This window comes from Neospora caninum, chromosome X (genome assembly GCF_000208865.1).
Source record: "Neospora caninum Liverpool complete genome, chromosome X".
Taxonomy (NCBI): Eukaryota; Apicomplexa; class Conoidasida; order Eucoccidiorida; family Sarcocystidae; genus Neospora; species Neospora caninum.
Genome location: NC_018396.1, coordinates 4,186,373 through 4,203,192, shown reverse-complemented (window position 1 = coordinate 4,203,192; position 16,820 = coordinate 4,186,373). Strand labels below are relative to the sequence as shown.

At 55.1% G+C, this 16,820-nt stretch overlaps 2 protein-coding genes across 2 annotated transcripts; one reads left to right on the top strand and one right to left on the bottom strand.

Moving 5' to 3' along the window:
- Nucleotides 1-1,374: 1,374 nt before the first annotated feature.
- On the top strand, nt 1,375-5,093 carry NCLIV_049690 (Uridine phosphorylase, related; the record flags this gene model as incomplete). The annotated part of the gene is made up of 6 exons (XM_003884521.1): nt 1,375-1,447; nt 2,248-2,367; nt 3,239-3,293; nt 3,781-3,836; nt 4,111-4,346; nt 5,019-5,093. The coding sequence occupies 6 exons, from the start codon at nt 1,375-1,377 to the stop codon at nt 5,091-5,093; spliced, it is 615 nt and encodes a 204-aa protein (XP_003884570.1).
- A 3,295-nt stretch (nt 5,094-8,388) lies between these two features.
- On the bottom strand, nt 8,389-13,196 carry NCLIV_049680 (conserved hypothetical protein; the record flags this gene model as incomplete). The annotated part of the gene is made up of 3 exons (XM_003884520.1): nt 8,389-8,736; nt 9,239-9,498; nt 9,893-13,196. 3 exons carry the CDS (start codon nt 13,194-13,196, stop codon nt 8,389-8,391), a joined length of 3,912 nt encoding a protein of 1,303 aa, XP_003884569.1.
- Nucleotides 13,197-16,820: the final 3,624 nt, after the last annotated feature.

Genomic DNA, 16,820 nt, shown 5'->3' with positions numbered 1-16,820 from the left:
GCAGAGAGCGGGCAACATTTGAGTGAGAGCGACGACGTAGGCGACGGCCAAGCATGAAACCGGTCAGGGAGAATGGATTCCGACTATCAGGGTGGTGGTAGTAGCCGTATGGATCGGCCAAGTAGCCGAACGTCTAGGCGTTCTAGTTTAGTGAGCAAAGGAGGAGAACATCATGCGCCGCATCCGGGAGTTATGCATTCTAGGGAAAGAGGTGTTCCCTCCACTTCTGGGTTATCTTCTGTAGTAGAGACTAATGTGGAATCCCACAGCACGTCTTCTTTTCCTGGCGGCTCTCATTTCTTTGCAGAAGGGAGCGCCAAACAAGACGGAAGATCGAATTCAGGCAGCCAGCATGGAACCGAGGTCTCAAGTTTGGTTTTCGAGACGGGGGACGGTAGCGCACTGAGCTTTTCAAACGCGTGCATGGGAGTGGGAAGAAGCGACCCGGCACAGACACGAATGTCCAACGACAGCAGCTACAGTAGAAGCCATCTTTGTGCTATGGTGAACCGTAACGAGGGGGGAAGTAGTCGGAGACACTGTATCCAGCTTGTTCATGATGGCGACGCTTCCTCCAGAGACGAGAAGAGACCTGTGTTCTCTGATAGCACGGACTTTTTTGGGATGACAGAGTCTAGCGGATCCTCCGAAGACACCAGCCTGGGCAGACACGGTGTTGGGCATCGAGCAAATGCTTCGTCGTGCGGTATAGTTAGAAACTGCAGAAGTCGAGAAACAACAAACGAGAAATTCTCTCCGTTGCCGGGCACTGGCGTTGGCCCTCAGTATCCAGTTCCGCACTCTGAAGACCACAGTATCTCTCTTTCTTCGAATACCGGGATGCATACTCCGCGCAACACCTCCATCCACGATGTGTTGTCGAGCGGAGGACGAAGCACGATGGAACGTGTGTGTTCCCATCCAGGGGAGTTGCGTTCAGCTGCTGTGGAGGCAAACACAGAATTGTCTCTGTCAGTACAGGGCAGCAAAAGGAATTTTGGTGCCAGTACCGGTACGAGTAGCTTTAGGAGTGCCATAGTAGGGAGTCTTGGCTATGAGGAGAAAAGAGGGGGACGAGAAAGGGAGGAAAGTTCTCCAAGGAGATCTACGGCGGCCTCCGTCTTGACAGAGTGTCAGGACGACAGGGTTCGTGGTCTTAATAGCAGTGGAGGAAGACACACAAAAAGAGACTCTTATGACAGCGGTGTTGAGAGGGACCTGGCGAGAGGGACTTCTGGGGCGAAGCTGGCAAGCAATGGTCGCGAGAAAACAGCAGACAAAGAGGCAAGCTGGTTACCAGAAAGACGCAGAAGCACACTGGAAGAGGATTATCAGGCAGAGGGCGAAGCATCTACCAACAGCAAAGATCGAGGAATGTACCCGGATGAGGCAAAGGCTGTGCTACGAGACGCGCTGCTTCTTCCGAGTGGTCATGTCTACCACTTAGGTGAGTACCGTTATTTTGAAATATATATATATATATATATATATATATAAATGTACGTGTCCATGCAGATACAGACGTACATGTGTACATACCTATGCCAGTTTTCTTCTGTCCAGTGGCCTTCCGCCTTGTTAATTTTCGTCTTAATTTTCTTCCTCCGTCTTTCCCGCAGTGGTGTTCTTGCCATCGTCTTTCCTTTTCTTGCACATAATCTCGTTATTGCGCATTCACTAGTGCGTGCATAGAGTTTAGTACACATGCCCACATCAGCGGATATTTTTTCGGTGTCTATGTATTACACATGTGCAGCACATGGAAAACACATATTCGCTTAGGAGTTGCTCTCTACCGTAACGATAATGCACTTGGCAATACTCTACTGGTACGGAAAGCGAGCGACGCAGAGTCATATATGCATATCCAACTAAAGTGTGGTGAATCTCTCCAGTGGAGATCGGCATTGGCAGCCCTCTTCTTTTTCCCAGTTTTCTGCGCCCAGTGTCGCATCTTCACTTTTCCTGCAATTCCCTCTCAGCCGTGCGGAGAGGAGACGTCCATACAAGAATTCTTACCGTCGGCCACACAGCGAGAGCGGACCGTCTTGCGGATAGCCTCCTGGAAGCGAAACGCAGTCGACTGAGTCTCACGAGCTCTCGGCTATTCAAAGTACACTCGGGTAAGACGGCAGAAACACGGACGGGCTTCGAAGGTTAGTCGTGTGTTTCCGAAGCTTGCTCTCTTCAGATGGCTAGAGCCTTTAAACCGCGACTCCTTCGCAGTTTCCCTAATTTTCCCTCTAGGCTATTACAAAGGCACCAAGGTCTCGATCATCGCCACAGGCATGGGGGCACCAATGATTGAGCTTCTCATGCGGGAAGTCTCGTACATCACCGACGGCCCTCTCGCTGTGGTTCGCCTTGGTACGCTGCAAGGGAAAAACAACCACGATCCACTCTTAGAGTCAGACTTCCGGCAACGGCGGTGGCCGTTCGGGGTTACTGGACCGTTGACGATGACACGCAAACGGGCATCTCATATAGACAGTTGCTCGTACTCGTAGGCATAGAGATGTGATTCTATACACGCCTATGTCTGTGGATCCATCTAAACAGCATGCAGCTAAGTACCGGCACCATGTGCATATCAGAGAAGTACCGACACCAACGTGCATATATATATATATATATATGCTTGTGTGTGTGCGCATGCATGTATACGCGCGTATAACTTGTGTACTTGCATGTACGCGTGCGAACGCAGAAAAATACATCAATAGTTACATTTCCGTCTTTCTCCATCACTTTGTTAGAGTATGTATGTAGAGAAGTATGACTATCTCACGAGCACTGCCATTGTGTTGTTTCGTCTCTTGTTTTCTGGGGGAACACAAATGGAATCACCGGAACAGGAACCTGTTCGCTGCTGAATCCACGGCTGCGCCCGGGGTGCCTGGTTGTCGCGACAAAGGGAGTCATGGGCTGCTACAACGATTACACTTACTTTGATGGCTCGATGGAGGACGGGGCTAGACTAAAGGGTAAGAAAATCTGTGAGTGTCTTGTACAAAATGCGCTGAGTACTCCACACGAACTCGTCCCCTTCTGTTCTTTCTTTCTAACGCATGTAGCCGTACCGTATATATATATATATATATATATATATATATATATATGTATATATGTCCACCACGCCACACAGGGAGACATCCAGGTAGTGTTGCATCTATTTTTTATTTACGTGTATCTGCATGGTGCCGATCGTTTCTGACGGGTTTTTGTGCTTGCCTGTCAGGCATATCGCCGTACGTCATTACGCGTCCGTGTGCCCCAGACCCCGACCTGTCTAGGTAAGTCTTTGCAGAAACCAGATGCGAACCAGGCGTGCCGCGGCGCTGGATAGCCGACTCGGCGGCCCTCTAGGTTTTACCTTGAGTAACTACGGGTGAAGACAGATGCCATGTTCCCTTGTGTGCGAGTGGTCACGCATGTACCCACAAGGGGTGAGATTTCTGTCGATGGATGCCAGTAGAAACACCCGTACGCAGCTGCGGCGGGTCCGGGCCACGAAGGACGATTTAGTAGGATGGATGGGTGCCACAAGCGCGGGACAGTTTGCCAAAGAGAAACAGATCCCCGGATCTCCACACCAATGCTGCCGGCTCTCTCGTTTGAGGTTTAGACTCTGTTTTTCCTCGCGAGCAAATTGCGAGGGACGTTTTCCCTTTCCTCTCTTCTAGACCCTGGCCACATTTTCTCCAAATGATCTCCGATTCGCACTCTCATTTAATTCGATTCCCAGTTTTCAGTGTTGGACTACCTTTCCTGTTTGCACAGCCGCATAGCGGAAAATATTTCCAAAGCTATTGATGACCCCTCACTTCTTCACTTGGGTAAGAACGGAATCGATTGCCACGCATGCGTACATCTATGCACCAGTCTCGATGAGTTATGCATAACTATGGGCAAAGAGGGAGATGTGGTGCTTGACATATTTGTACACACACAGAGGAACATCTGGAGGCAGATACAACTATGCAAGCACATGCGCACGCTCAGTGACAGCGACGAAATGCTTTTCAACCAACTTCCATCATGGGATTGACACTAGATGCATGCGTGAATGTGTTTGTGAATCTGTCCGCTGTCGCTGCTGTTTCTTCCTAGGTCTTCATGCATCGGCTGAGACTTTCTATGCCTGTCAAGGTCGCGTGGACACATTATTCAACGACAGAAATGAAAAGCTCTTAGATCGACTTCGGTCCCACGGAGTCGACAGCATGGACATGGAAAGCCACCAACTTCTTCATTTGGCGAATCGACGCTTCCAACCTGTGAAGGCCGCAGCTGTGCACATTGGCATCAATAATCGAACGAACGACCAGTTTGCTCATCCGGTCACAGTAGGTTCTTCTCTTAAGACCCGTTCTCTTTTCCTGGAGATTTACAGGCACGGAGGATGTACAAACATGAGGCGGCTCACGGAGGCATGCCTTTAGGAATATGCGTGCATATTTGGAAGCGTGCATATCAGTGTCTGTGTGTCCGAGGGTCTAATCATCTACTAATAAATAGATTTACATACGCATGAATTCATGTATATCTGTAAACGCAGAGGCATATTTGTATATATACATATATTTGCATATACGTGTACGGCCATGCATGCGCGACCGTGTGACGGTCGGAGGAGGGACGCAGGTCGTCGATGTCTCTGAGGGCGTGACTCGCGGCTGCTCTTGTTCACCATCAAATCCCTTTTTCTTATGCAACATCCCACTCGGCCATTTAAAAATGCTCCTCCATTTCGTTATAAAGCACGTGCCGAGTCTCTTCAGAAGGCCGGTGTTTGTGCCGTCTCTTTACCCTCGGCTTCGCTAGCGGCAAAATAGGTTCGACGCCTGGTTCTTTGTAGCCAAACCGTGTTTCTTCTGACCTCCTTCTGTGTGTGTCTTTCTCGTGTTGTCGCCCGTCCTGAGTATCAACTTACAACTTTAGTTCAACGTCCCGGAATGTGAAAATTTTGTTTCCTCTTCGTTTCTTTTCCTTCATTTCCCTCTTGTCTATTCTCTCAGGCAGAAGTGCTGAACGAGAGAGTGCTCCTTGGAGGCCGCGCGTGTCTCGACGCCCTCACATCAATCCCGATGTAGCTGATCCTCTGCGGTGTCCTGGTTAGTTCAAGACACTGAACACCTGAGGTCGCCTTTGCGTTTGATTGAACTGAGGCAAGGGGAAAATGAAGACATTGCACTGCGCAGGACCGACGGATTATCTACATTGTGTAAAATGATATGTCTATGTTTGAAGTCGTGTGCATGACTCTGCATATGCACACATATCTGAACCAAGACAGGCACGTGCAGATGCTGGTTAAATGCTTGTAGGAAACCCGAGCGACTCTCTCGTTTACAGCGAAGGTTCCATGCTTCGTTACTTGAAGCAGGAGAGGGGCCTCTACTGCCCCCGCTGTGCCCAAAAAGATCAAGACGGGCTACGAGATGCCACGTTTCCGTAGTTTCTGGGGGCGTGCTTTGCGCTCGCTGCGGGTCGCTTTTCGACTGGAAGCGTGTGAAAACCTCTTCGCGGTATCCATGAATGGAATGCCCCTTTTATGCACCGGTCGGCGCGGAGGCAACTCAGAAAAAACTGCTTGCTTCGACCGCTTCAGAACGCAAAACACAAACCGACAATTCCAATGCGACCAAAAGCCATTTTTCATGCGTGCGGGCCACTATGTATGGACATACAGCGCACAAACGTACACATGTTTACGCCCTGTTCTACAAATGTGAGACTCTGTGTTGTGAAAACCCCCGTATGGCGCATAACGGGTTTCCACACGCACTGGCGCTGAGACAGAGTACAAGATTCCGAGTGGTTTCCAAGAGTTTGAAGAACAGTGCCCAGCGAGCAGTACAAAGGCAACAGCACGTCACCTTGGCATGCCCACGAATGAACACTTCCACAGAAAACTCCCCGTGTCGTCGGAACGGTAGCGTACAGCGTCCACCGTGGGCCGCAGAATCAGATAGCATGTCCGAGGATGCAACAGAAGCAAAACATTCAAAGATGATGTTTGAATGCCCGGATTAAAAAGTGCGCAGAAGCTAGACACACGATAATCAGCGTCGCAGGGGAATATGACCAGCTTCCGGCGGCCAGCGAATTTGGCAGAAACGGAGGGTTTCGAAGCCACAACATACCTGACACACACACAGGAAGTCTCGCCAGGTGATAGCGTCCCAGGAGCCAGGAGCTGAACTACCGCTTCGGTACCAAAAGGACCAACCCCGTCGCTACTGTGCTCAAGCTTTTCAGCTAGCACGGCAGTAACGAAGTAATGCTGGACGGTGAGAGCCAGCGATGCAAGTCATGGATAGCACAGTTTTCTATTTCAAAGGTAGGAACATTTTTATAGAGTTCCTCCCTGCAGATTACTCAGCAAGGACTGCTTCCGATGCTACGCGCCCTCTCTTTTCAGAAGATATCGCCGCGCATGTTCGTACAACAAATATATATATATATATATAGATATATATATTATATTTATACAGATGAAGCCTGAATCGGCATTCATCCTTAAGCATCTGTATTCATACTTCCTATGAGAAAGTGAGTGTCATGTCGCCCTTTGGGCATTGCGCTTGGTATGCAGTGACACGAACGGCAGGAGCTTCTCTGTAGCGGTACACATGCCGGTGTCTCAACGAGGCCGTTAGCAGCGCTGCCGGTGCTTTGTATTTCCTATTCAAGTGATACGAGAAGCATCTTTCTGGTTTTCGACGACCCAGATGGATCTATCTTGTGATCGGAGCAAGACACGTCGTTCTGTGTAGATAAATGTCGACGTGTAGATATACATGTGTTCGTCGCCAAAAAGGACCATTCGCGGCAAACAGAACAACAGATACGAACATATCAGTGGACCTAGAAGACTGCATGTGCAAAGTCTCCATATGTACATCGATGCAACAGTTTTCTACCCAGTGTTTTCTACGGTACAATCCATACGAACTTGCCGACTTGCCAACGAGCATTCTTTGTCTCTGTGCAGTTATAAAAAGAAGAGTTAAAAATACCACTGTATTGTAACCTTCCCGAACTACGTCTGCCTTTCTCCTCGTAGTCGGGCCGGGCACTCTGCTTTTCACAAATCTTTTGCACGTCGACAGTCTGCCTCAGTTCAAAAGCACTCTCAGGCAGCCTTGCGAGAATGCGAGTCGACCAGTCTCAGAGAGGTCAAGAGACAAAAGGCAGAGCGAGACAAGTTGGGGCGGTCCTTCACCGCATACAAAAGAAAACGCCAAATTCAAAACGCCCACAGGTGCCCACCAGAAGCACCCTTCTGATATTGCAAACAAATGCCAAAATATATGGACACAAACGAGTACCCGGACAAAACTACTGTATGTACACGTCAACGGACTCCTATCTCCCGCGAGCTTCACATGCGCGTCGGATTGGGACTGCCCGGGGATAGAGATACAAGGAGAGACTCCTCCAGAAGAAGCCAGGGCAAAGAAGATTGAAGTGCTCTGAGGCACAAGATATCCCACTACCTTCGATTCGTTTACATTCCTTAAAAGTGCACTTCGTTCACGAGCGGTTGATAGGGGAGACAACGGGCTCTAGGAACGCGTTCGCGTAGTTGCTCTTGGGAAACCACCGTCTCCAAATTCCGACAATGTATCGCAGTGCGACGTGGCTGCCCGACAACCGTTCTTAAAGGTCGAACTACAATCGTGTTTCTTCGCTTTCTTCGATCTCCCACTCCTCTCTCCACGAAGCCTATGCGGAGCGAAACAAGGCCGACCCCTCAAGACGTGAACCACGCGCCCAGATTGGCTCTTTGTGCCGACACGCGCAGCCGCAGTGTCCACGCGAAACGGATGCTCACCTGTCAATCTCTCCTTCCTCTCATCTTTCTTCAGACGTATCATCTCTCCATGCATATGCACGATATATGCACAGATATATACATGCAGCTGTACGTCTCGACGCGCACAGCGAACCTGTTAAGGGGCGACCCCCTCCTCTCCACTGCTCTTGTCTGCCATCTCTGCTCAAAAGCATTCCGGGGTTTACCGGATCCGAATAGAGAGATCGGCGTGGATTTGGAGAACGCTCCCCCATACACCCACACACACATGCACACGACTTGTGTTCGCCTTGGTCTACAAAAAAAAATCTATCTCGACGAGTACAGGTGCGCCTCCAAAGATCGAACGTCAAAACTGCTGCTGTCAGAAGAGCCAACACGCGTTCCCACGCTTTCTCTAGTCTCCCTCTCGCAGCTTTGTGCGTGCCGAGACGGCTCCTTATATCCATTTTTGTGTGAATGGACGCATGCAGGAGGTTCTTCTTTGTTGTCGCAGTCACCCCACCCGACCATTTGAAGCGAAACGATGCACTCAGGGCCCTGCATGCTGTTGCTGGATCTCGCTCTCACTTCTCTCTTCCCTTTCGCTCGCGCTTTCGGCCCGGTCCCGCTCCGTGGTCCCGCGCTGAGGAGCTCCCGCCCGCATCTGGAAAAGCTGGAGGAGGCGAGAGAGACGACGCAGTGGACGGGAGGCGACTGCCGATGGCGCCGTGGTTGGCCTCGTCGAAATCCGCGGGCGGCGGGGACCCCTTCGTCAGGAGAGCATTGGGGAGTTGGCGAACGCCGAGTCGCTTTTTGATCCCAATTTGCGTCCGGCGATGCGGTGTGTAGACACACAGGAACGGGGCCACGGCAACGAGGTTCGACACCCAACCCTCGAAGGACCAAACAAACGCGTCTCCCAGTCGCATCACCTGAACACACACGGGCAGAACAGGGGCGCGGAGCGACGCAAGAGATGCCGCCCTTCGCCGTCAATTCTTTTCGGTGTGCCACGCCGATGTCCACAGCTACAAATGATCCGCGATCCAGAACTGGACAACTCAAATCGAATAAACAGACACCCTAGTACCTCGCATACTGGATACGACTACCCTTCAGACCGGATTCGAAAAAAGGGGGTCCGCGGCTGAACGAAGCGAGGCAAGCACACCCCCTAGAAGCGCACTGTTCGAACTGGAGCGCCACACAGACACGCTGGGCTACACGGGGATGTCAGTGACCCTGCGTCGCGTGTCTTCTCGTCGATCTGTCAGTTTGGTGCAACACAGAGAAACGAGAGCGGCTGAATCAGATGAGCGAGATTGAGAGGCACCTGGTTGACGACTCTTTCAGTTACGACTGCGCACCAGTGGGCGAGAAAGAGCAGGCACGCGCATCCTTATGCAGTTGCTTGCTCTACGGAAAGGGGCGCACCTGCTGATCTAGAAGGAGTTCAGGCAAGCGCAGAACCTGGAGTTCTGTCGCGGTTGGCCACGAGAGAGAGACGCTCCCTGTCGCCAGGCCTCGATAAAGAATGTCGGCAGGGCAGACGCGCCGGAAGAGCGAGAGGAGCTGGCGCTGGGAAGCCCCCAGAACCGCCCCCCCGCCTTGGAGCCCTGTCGCGAACGGCCCGACCGCGGTCGCGGAACCCAGCGCGGCGGCGCCGCTTGTCCCAGACCCAGTTCCACCTTTCCCTACGGAAAACGGAGACACGCGGACAGCGACACCACCGGTCCCACATGCCCCGCGGAAATCCACGCCACACGCGAAGAGAGGAGTCTTGTGACCAAAAACACAGGAAAGACGGACGCAAAACAGAAAGAGAAGAAAAAAACCAGAAGGGCTTTGGTCGCCGCTCCCGCCAGCTCGCTCAGAAAAGCTGGCCACGAAATGCAAGCGATGGGAGTGCTTGTTCGGGTTTGTAGGCGGCCGAGCTTTTCTACGAGGCGTCTCTCCCATCGAGGCGAAGTGAAGAACCGAAAACACGAGAGCCACGCGAAACTTGCACCAGCTTCAGGTTTTCCTTCGTGTGAACTTCACGCAGCGTGGTCTCAAATCGCCTGGCTGTTCCCTCTCTGGCACGCTTACCTGTCTCTGTCCCTTCTCTGTCGCCCAGCGCGCCTGAAGCACTCCGGATCCGTGGGTCGACTGTGGAACCCGGAAGAAGGCCGCCGCCCCACCGCGCGCCCGGGGCCGAGCCGTTCAGGGCCCCGGCAGCCGCGGCCGCGACGGCGGCGCCGACAGCGCTCGCGTCGCCGAGGCTGTCTCTGAGCTCGTCTCGCGTCTGGAGCCCAACGCGCCGGTCGGCTGTCTGGGCGGGCGTGGGGGCGCATCCCCAGGACAGGCTGCGAGCCAGCCCGGCGTTTCCCGTCGACGTCGGATAGAGCGACGGGGGCGAATTCAGCGGTGGGAAGGCGATCCACTGGAGCGCCAGGTCGCCTCTTCTCTGCGAAATTTGCAGGCCTCGTTGGAGCCCCGGAGACCCCCCCCGCCCCCACCAGGCGTAGCGGAGAACCTGAGGGTCACCGGGAAGGCGCGAGAGCAGCCAGGAGACATGTCGGTCAAATTCGACGCGTCGGTCCGAGTCGTGGTCACACTTCACCCGAAGCTGTCCCTTCAGGAGAAGCTGATGAAGGAGCGACGGGGAGCTGGGTTCCATTTGCTCGAGAAGGTATCGAAGAAAGCGCGCCCGGCGCACCGCACGGGACCGCTGAAGAAGAGACAGAAGACACAAGGGCCGGTAGGGGCGAGGCGGGAGCGAACACGGGCCGGCGGTCGCTTGACGGCCTATTTGCGTTGCCATCCCCCCGCAGTCGCCTGCAGTCCCCACGTCCCTCTCCTCAGCTGCCTGGTCCGCGCGCTCGCCTCTTCTCTCCACCGATATCTGGCTGTCCCCCGAAACGCATGCATCCCGGTCCTCTCTGTGAGGCGAGAGAGACGGCCAGGAAGTGAGGAAGAGAGACTGAGAGTCGTCCGGATCTGCCAGGACGTTCCACAGCGCAGATTCTGTCGCCTCGCCACCCCGCCCGCCCCCAGGCGCTCTCTTCGGCCTCTTCGCAGGAGGAAGAGAAGATGCCGCACGCTTCTCTTCTTCCTTCCTGCCTTTGCCACGTCGACCTTGCTTCTCCAGCCCGCTCGACTTCTTCAGAGTCGCATCCGCAACCCCAGCACTTGCGTTCTGCTGCGGGCCAGTTGAGCCCAACGGGCCTGAAGGTGTCTCTCCGGGCCCTTTGCCGTCGGTCGAGCCCGACGCGAGGGACTCAGCTGAGGGCTGCCCCGCGCTTGTCTCGGGCGTCCCGGAAACAGCCCCAGCTGCGTGAGCCAGCTTCTTCTTCGAGGTCCAGCGGAAATCAAAATGGCGCCGGAAGAATAATTTCTTTCGACTGACGAAAGAGAGGTCTCCGAGTCCGAGGAAAATCGCTTCGCAACTATGCCCCATTTTCAGTTTCGACAGCACTTGGAGGGCCATGTCCCATCGCCTTCGGGAGTCGCTTGAGCCTTTGTCGCCCAGCCGCTGCTTCGTCTCTCTTTTCCCCTCTTGGCCGCCTGGCTCTTCACCAGCAGCGGAGCTGTTCCTCCCGCGATCGCGTCTCCCTTCCGCTTTCCCCTGGGGAGCTTCTAACGAGGCGGCTAGAGCCTGGTGCTCCGCTGCCGTTTTCTGCGGTCCTTCCTGGCTTCGTTCTCTCTTCCTCTCTTCTCGGCTTCTCTGTCTCCCCTCAGGTTCGCCTGTGGCATTCGTCTCGCTAGATCGGAGGCTCGAGTCCACGGGTGCGTCTTCCCTTGCCTCTCGAGTTCTGCCTGCCTCCGCCGCAGCCGCCAGGTGTCTGTACGCCTGGAGGAGCTCGGCGCCGTCCCGAGCGCCATACAGTCGCTGATTCCGCACAGCCAGGCTCTCAGGTTGTCTTCGCCTGGGTGCTGGCGGCGGTGGTGGGGCGGGAGAGAAGAAGAGGCGACACGGAGTCAGAGACTGCGGGTCGGCATTCTCCTGTGCTCCCTCGTCCACCTCTGCGTCTTCCTTCGTCTCGTGTTCCCCTTCCAGTTTTTTCTGGACCTCTGCAGGCCAAGACGGCTCGCACGTCACAGAAGACACCCAACGGCCTTCCCCACCTTCGGCAGCGCGATCTTCGGTTCGTCTTCTCTTCCTTCGTGCGTATCCAAACCCAGCCCCGCGCTGCTCAAACAGACCCTCTGGATGGCCGTACAGGAGACAATTGAACAGGCTGCGAATGTCGCTGGGCGTCGCGCCGACTCGGGCCGCGTCTGGCGTCAGGCGGCGGCCCCGAATCGCTCCCTCGCGCATGCATTCTCCACACTCCAGGCGGCTCCGTTCCTTCGCCAGGTCTTGGTGCTCTCCCGCCCTCGCTGCCAGCGGCAGAAATCCTGAATCGGAAAAAGGGGATTCCGAGGCAGCGAAAGGGCCGAGCCCGCCGTCTCCCGCGCTTCTGCCTCTCTCCTCGCATCCAGGTCGGCACGCGAACGTGGCTGACAGCCACTGCGCGAAGAAGACTTCCCAGGCCTCTTTCGCCTTCTCCGAGGAAGAGAAGCACGGCGGCAAAGGCGCCCCCGAGGGCCAGCGAGCGTGGTACCAGGGCGCATCGCATGCTCGGGGGTGGTAGGTTCGATCAAGGAGTTCCCTTTCTTCAAAGAAAGAGCCGGGCGAAGAACAGACCGGCGTCGAGGCAGGCCGTCGCCGGGCGCTGCTGGCTGACGCAGGTGCGCGGGAAACTTTCTTCTCTCGCCTGGCGCGGTCGGCGGGTGTTTCCTCGGTCTCCCCGTCCTTGGCGCTTCCCCCGGTGTCACCTCCCCCTTCCCCCGCTTCCTCTCCATGCGGCTCCGCCCCACGCCCGCTGCGGCTCCTTCGCCCCTTTCCTGCAGCAAGCGCTGTTGGACCTCCGGACGCCAGCGGGGCGAAGGCGGAAGACGACGACGGCTTCTGTCGCTTCGGCCAGCGCCTGCCTCCCTCGTGCGCGGCGGCATCCCCCGCCCGCTCTCCAGGGGAAATCAGTTGCGACTTCGCGTCATTTTCGAGCGCAAGAGGGGAAGGCGAGGTTCCAACTTGCTTGCTGCGTCTGACCCTGCGGGGCTCGGGAGACAACGGATGCGGAGACGCCTCCGCCCCAGAGGCGGAGACGAGAGAGGAGGGGAAAGAAGACAGAGAGGGAGACGAAGATGGACTCGACGAAGACGGGAAAGCACAAGAGACGGGGCGCTTCCTGGGTGAGGATTTCTGGCGGCGTCCGCCGGAGTGACACCTTCCCCGCCCGCGAGCAGACAAAGGAGACACTGTGTCTCCGTCGGGCCCAGCTGAGGAATCCTCGCTTTGCCTCCGGCTTACCGGCCTCTCGTCGAGGCGAGCCTCCGCCTCTGGTCTGTCAAGAGGCTCGTCAGGCATCCTGGACGAGACGGAAGTAAGAAAGGAGAGAGAGAGAACAAGGAGCCTTTTTGGAGGACAGGGACAGCGCCTCAGGCTCCGTGGTTCCCGCGGAGCGAAAAGTGAGGAGAAACAACGCGTCCCCGGGCATACAGCAGAGAGGTTGCGCTTGGCATGCCCAGCCTGAGTGTCGTCGCCGCCTCGCGTCTTTAATCGGAGGGACAAAACCGCCAAAAAACACGCCGCAGTGCTGGAGAAAAGAACCGCACGCCTCGAACTCGCGGCAGAGACGGAAGAAGAGAGACGAACGCGCAAGATTTGAGTGAGGCAGAAGCGATGTACACAAGCGGCATCTGAGCGGTTTCCCTGTCTCTCCGATCTCTGGTCAAAAAAGATTCGCGGGTTCGAATTGTCAAGGGCGAAAATGTGACAAAAGGACGTGTACGGGAGTTTCCTTCCGCGTTGCGAAACCCGAGGCGGAGGACTCGGGTTTCGTACGTCAAACCCGTGTCGCCCGCTCACCAGGAGCCTGTGTGGCAAGAAGATGGAAAAGCGGCGAATTTGGTGCACAGTTCCAGTGTGAAGGAGAAAACAGTCAGGGGCTCGGCATGCACGAACTGTGGTGACCGTCCGGCGGTTCCTTTTCTGCTGGTACGCGGGGGTGTCTGCCGTTGTTCCCGTGGTGGGTGTACGTACACACCGAGCGCTCTCGCGAACCTCGGTATGGGATTCGAAGTCCAGAAGGCGGTGTAGCGAGGCAAAAATACCCGGCAAAGCAAAGGCGCAAAGAGACTGAGTTGCGCCTTCTACCGCCAACGTCTCGGGGAACATCAAGACCCGGCCCCCCCCCTACGCTGGGAGCGCGCTAATCGAGGTAGCTGTGTGTCCAGTCAAAGGGTTTACCTCCCAGACCGTCAACATGCACGAGATGCTACGACACGAATTTCGGAGAGTTTGGAACGCCGTTTTCTGGATCTGCCTCGACCTCCCCCACAATCTTCTGTGTGTCCTGTCTCCGCCGACGGCGAACCTCCTCTCTTCGATTGTCACGCAGTTCTCGTTTTGGATTCACCACCTGGCTTTTTGTCGCGTAGCTCTCGGAGGAAGGCTTGGCGAACCACCCCCGACCCGAGCACTCCTCGCAAGCAAGACTCTCTGTCTGTTTCGGAGTGTACCCTACGTTGCGACAGAAGGTTTCCAAATCTTCACTAAGGCAAGCGCCCTTCCTTTCTGGTTTTCCTGCCGTGAGGTGCGCTCGCGAAGTGCACTTTGAGGCCGCAAGGCACGGGCCCCGTCCTTCCGGTCGCCGCTCGAGAGAGAAGGCGCGTCCACAAAACGAGTGTGCAGTTCTCGCAGTCCCTCGCGGTTTCTCCTGCGCTGACGAATCTCGCGCTGAGAGGAGCCGCTGAGACCCGCCGACTTTTCGTGCGAGAAGAGCCCCTGTGCAGGTTCGGCAGGTTCGCAGGCCGTTGAGGAAATAGCGGTCGAGGCTCGCAGAGATGTTTAACGACCTGCCCAGCTGCGAGTGAACCGCGCCTTGTAGTCTTTTTCGTACTTCTGTGGCGATTCCCAACTGGATTTCTACGTGTGGGGAGATGCAAAGAACTTGGACGAGAGGCGAAAGTGAGAGATGTGAAGGGAAACGATCCGCGCGCGCGCGCACAGCAGTCGATCGAAATCGCGGCTGCCTGCGGGTATCGAGGAGGAAAGGAGATCTACGTTTGTCTTTTTGCAGTGCAGTGTTTCGCGCACTCAGTTGCATGGGCTGTCTGTCGAGGAGGCTCAAAGGGAGAGAGTTCCCCCGAGGTCTTCCCAAAAGTTTCGAGTGCGAGGGGACCGCGAGAAAGGTTCCGCAGGTGTGCGCCACGGCGCTCGCTCCAATATGCCATCTTTCCGCTCGCGCGCAGACCCTCCACTGGCCTCGCTTCCGTGAGACTTTTCGCGTCCTGCGTGCGCCGTCGCGCTGCGCTGAAAAAAAGTTGGAATTTCGCGTTTTTCCTGAACTTTTTGTGCGGCGAACGAAAGCCATACGCGTGTTTCGCTGGTCGCGAGACACTCAGACAACTTTTTCCTGCCCTTCTACCTTCCCTCAAGACGGTTTCCTGCTAGGGCAGCGAGGGAGACGAGGCGGACGCGTCTGCGGCTGCTTTTCCGCCTCGGTCTTCGCCAGTAAAACGACTCCTTCGATCCCTTTCTGTGACCTCGAATTTGCTAGACTCTCTCAGGTGTATGTGCAGCTTACACTCAACAGCCATGACCGTCACTCGCGCTTCCGTGCCTGCAGCCGTCCGTGCGTCGGAGGCAGCCGGGTTTTGCGCCTCGTTTGCGCCTTTCCCCCTCTGTCTTTTGGGCACTGAGTGGGAAAGCGTTCCCTCTGTGTCCGCGCCGTTTCTGGACTGCTAAGGAGACGTGGTCTTCAGAAACGGCGGCTTTCCGGTTGGGGGCTCGAACACGTTCCCAAGATTCTGCTGCGCTGGCGCCCCGTTCACTGCTCCTCAGTCGGGGACGCGTTTCAGGTCTTCCCATGCCTTGCCGCTTCGCTTCTGGACGGACATGCTCCGTACCCGTTCCTGGAGCGCATTTACAGAGCCTATATTTGTACGTAGGCATAAATATATACATATATATGTACTTATTCGTATGCGTATACAGATACGTCATTGCATGTGCTTGCAGATCGCGGTGTTGAGACGCGTAGGGACCTTCACGTGCGAAATTCGGACGCGCCTGTGGGTCGCCTGCATTAGCTCTCTTTTGGGGAAAGGTACTTCATCTGTGCGTGGGCGATTTCTCAGAGAGAGAGAGAGCGTTTGCCCTTTTTATTTGCAATTGCGCATTCTCGACAGGCTCATTTCCTGTTATCCACTTTGGTTGACTTCGTCGCCCGAAGTTCGGTGTCTTGGCTGTTTACGAATCCTTCTCCGACTCTGCATCGGTGCTCTCACCGTCCGTCAAGTGTTCTCACTTGCCTGACGACGTCTTGGGGGTGTCTCCTGATGGGAAGTCTCTACGCGCGTGCAAGACCTCGTCTGGGAGCGAAGACAGAGCTGCACTGCGCGCGCTGACGCACGAACCCACAGACATTCTCTGTCCATGTGTGTATACGCACCGTTATGTGTCTTTCTGCTCCGTCCCTGAATGTGCGTGGACGCTCCGTGAAAGGATAGGTACATATATACAGACTTTTTCGTATAGGTTCGTCTGCCGCCTGCCAGTCTCAAGGAGAGAAGGCAAACGGTGTGAGTGCGCGCAAGGCGGGTGTTGCGCAGTGGAATCTCCGCCGAATCGCATCTGTGACGGAACCTCGAATTTCGAATTCCAAGAGTTGGTTTTGTGACACGGAAATGGGCGCAGGAAGCCCCGTCTGCTCAGACACCTGAAACCATTCGCCTTTTCTGCAAGCGGGAAAAGGTGAGGAAGAGAGCAGAGAGCCAGGTCGATTTGAAAGTTTTTTCTTTGGCCGTGGAAACGCCAGCGCTTGCTTCGTGAGAGGGAAAGGACGGCCTTCCTGGTTCAGAGGTGAAAACGAATTTTCTCAGTTTTCGAAAGAAACGGCGGTCCTTGTTCGAGGCCACACAGAGCATTCAATGCGAAAGAGAGAATGGAAGGACGCGACCATGGCGGATTTAGGGGATAGCGTGCAGC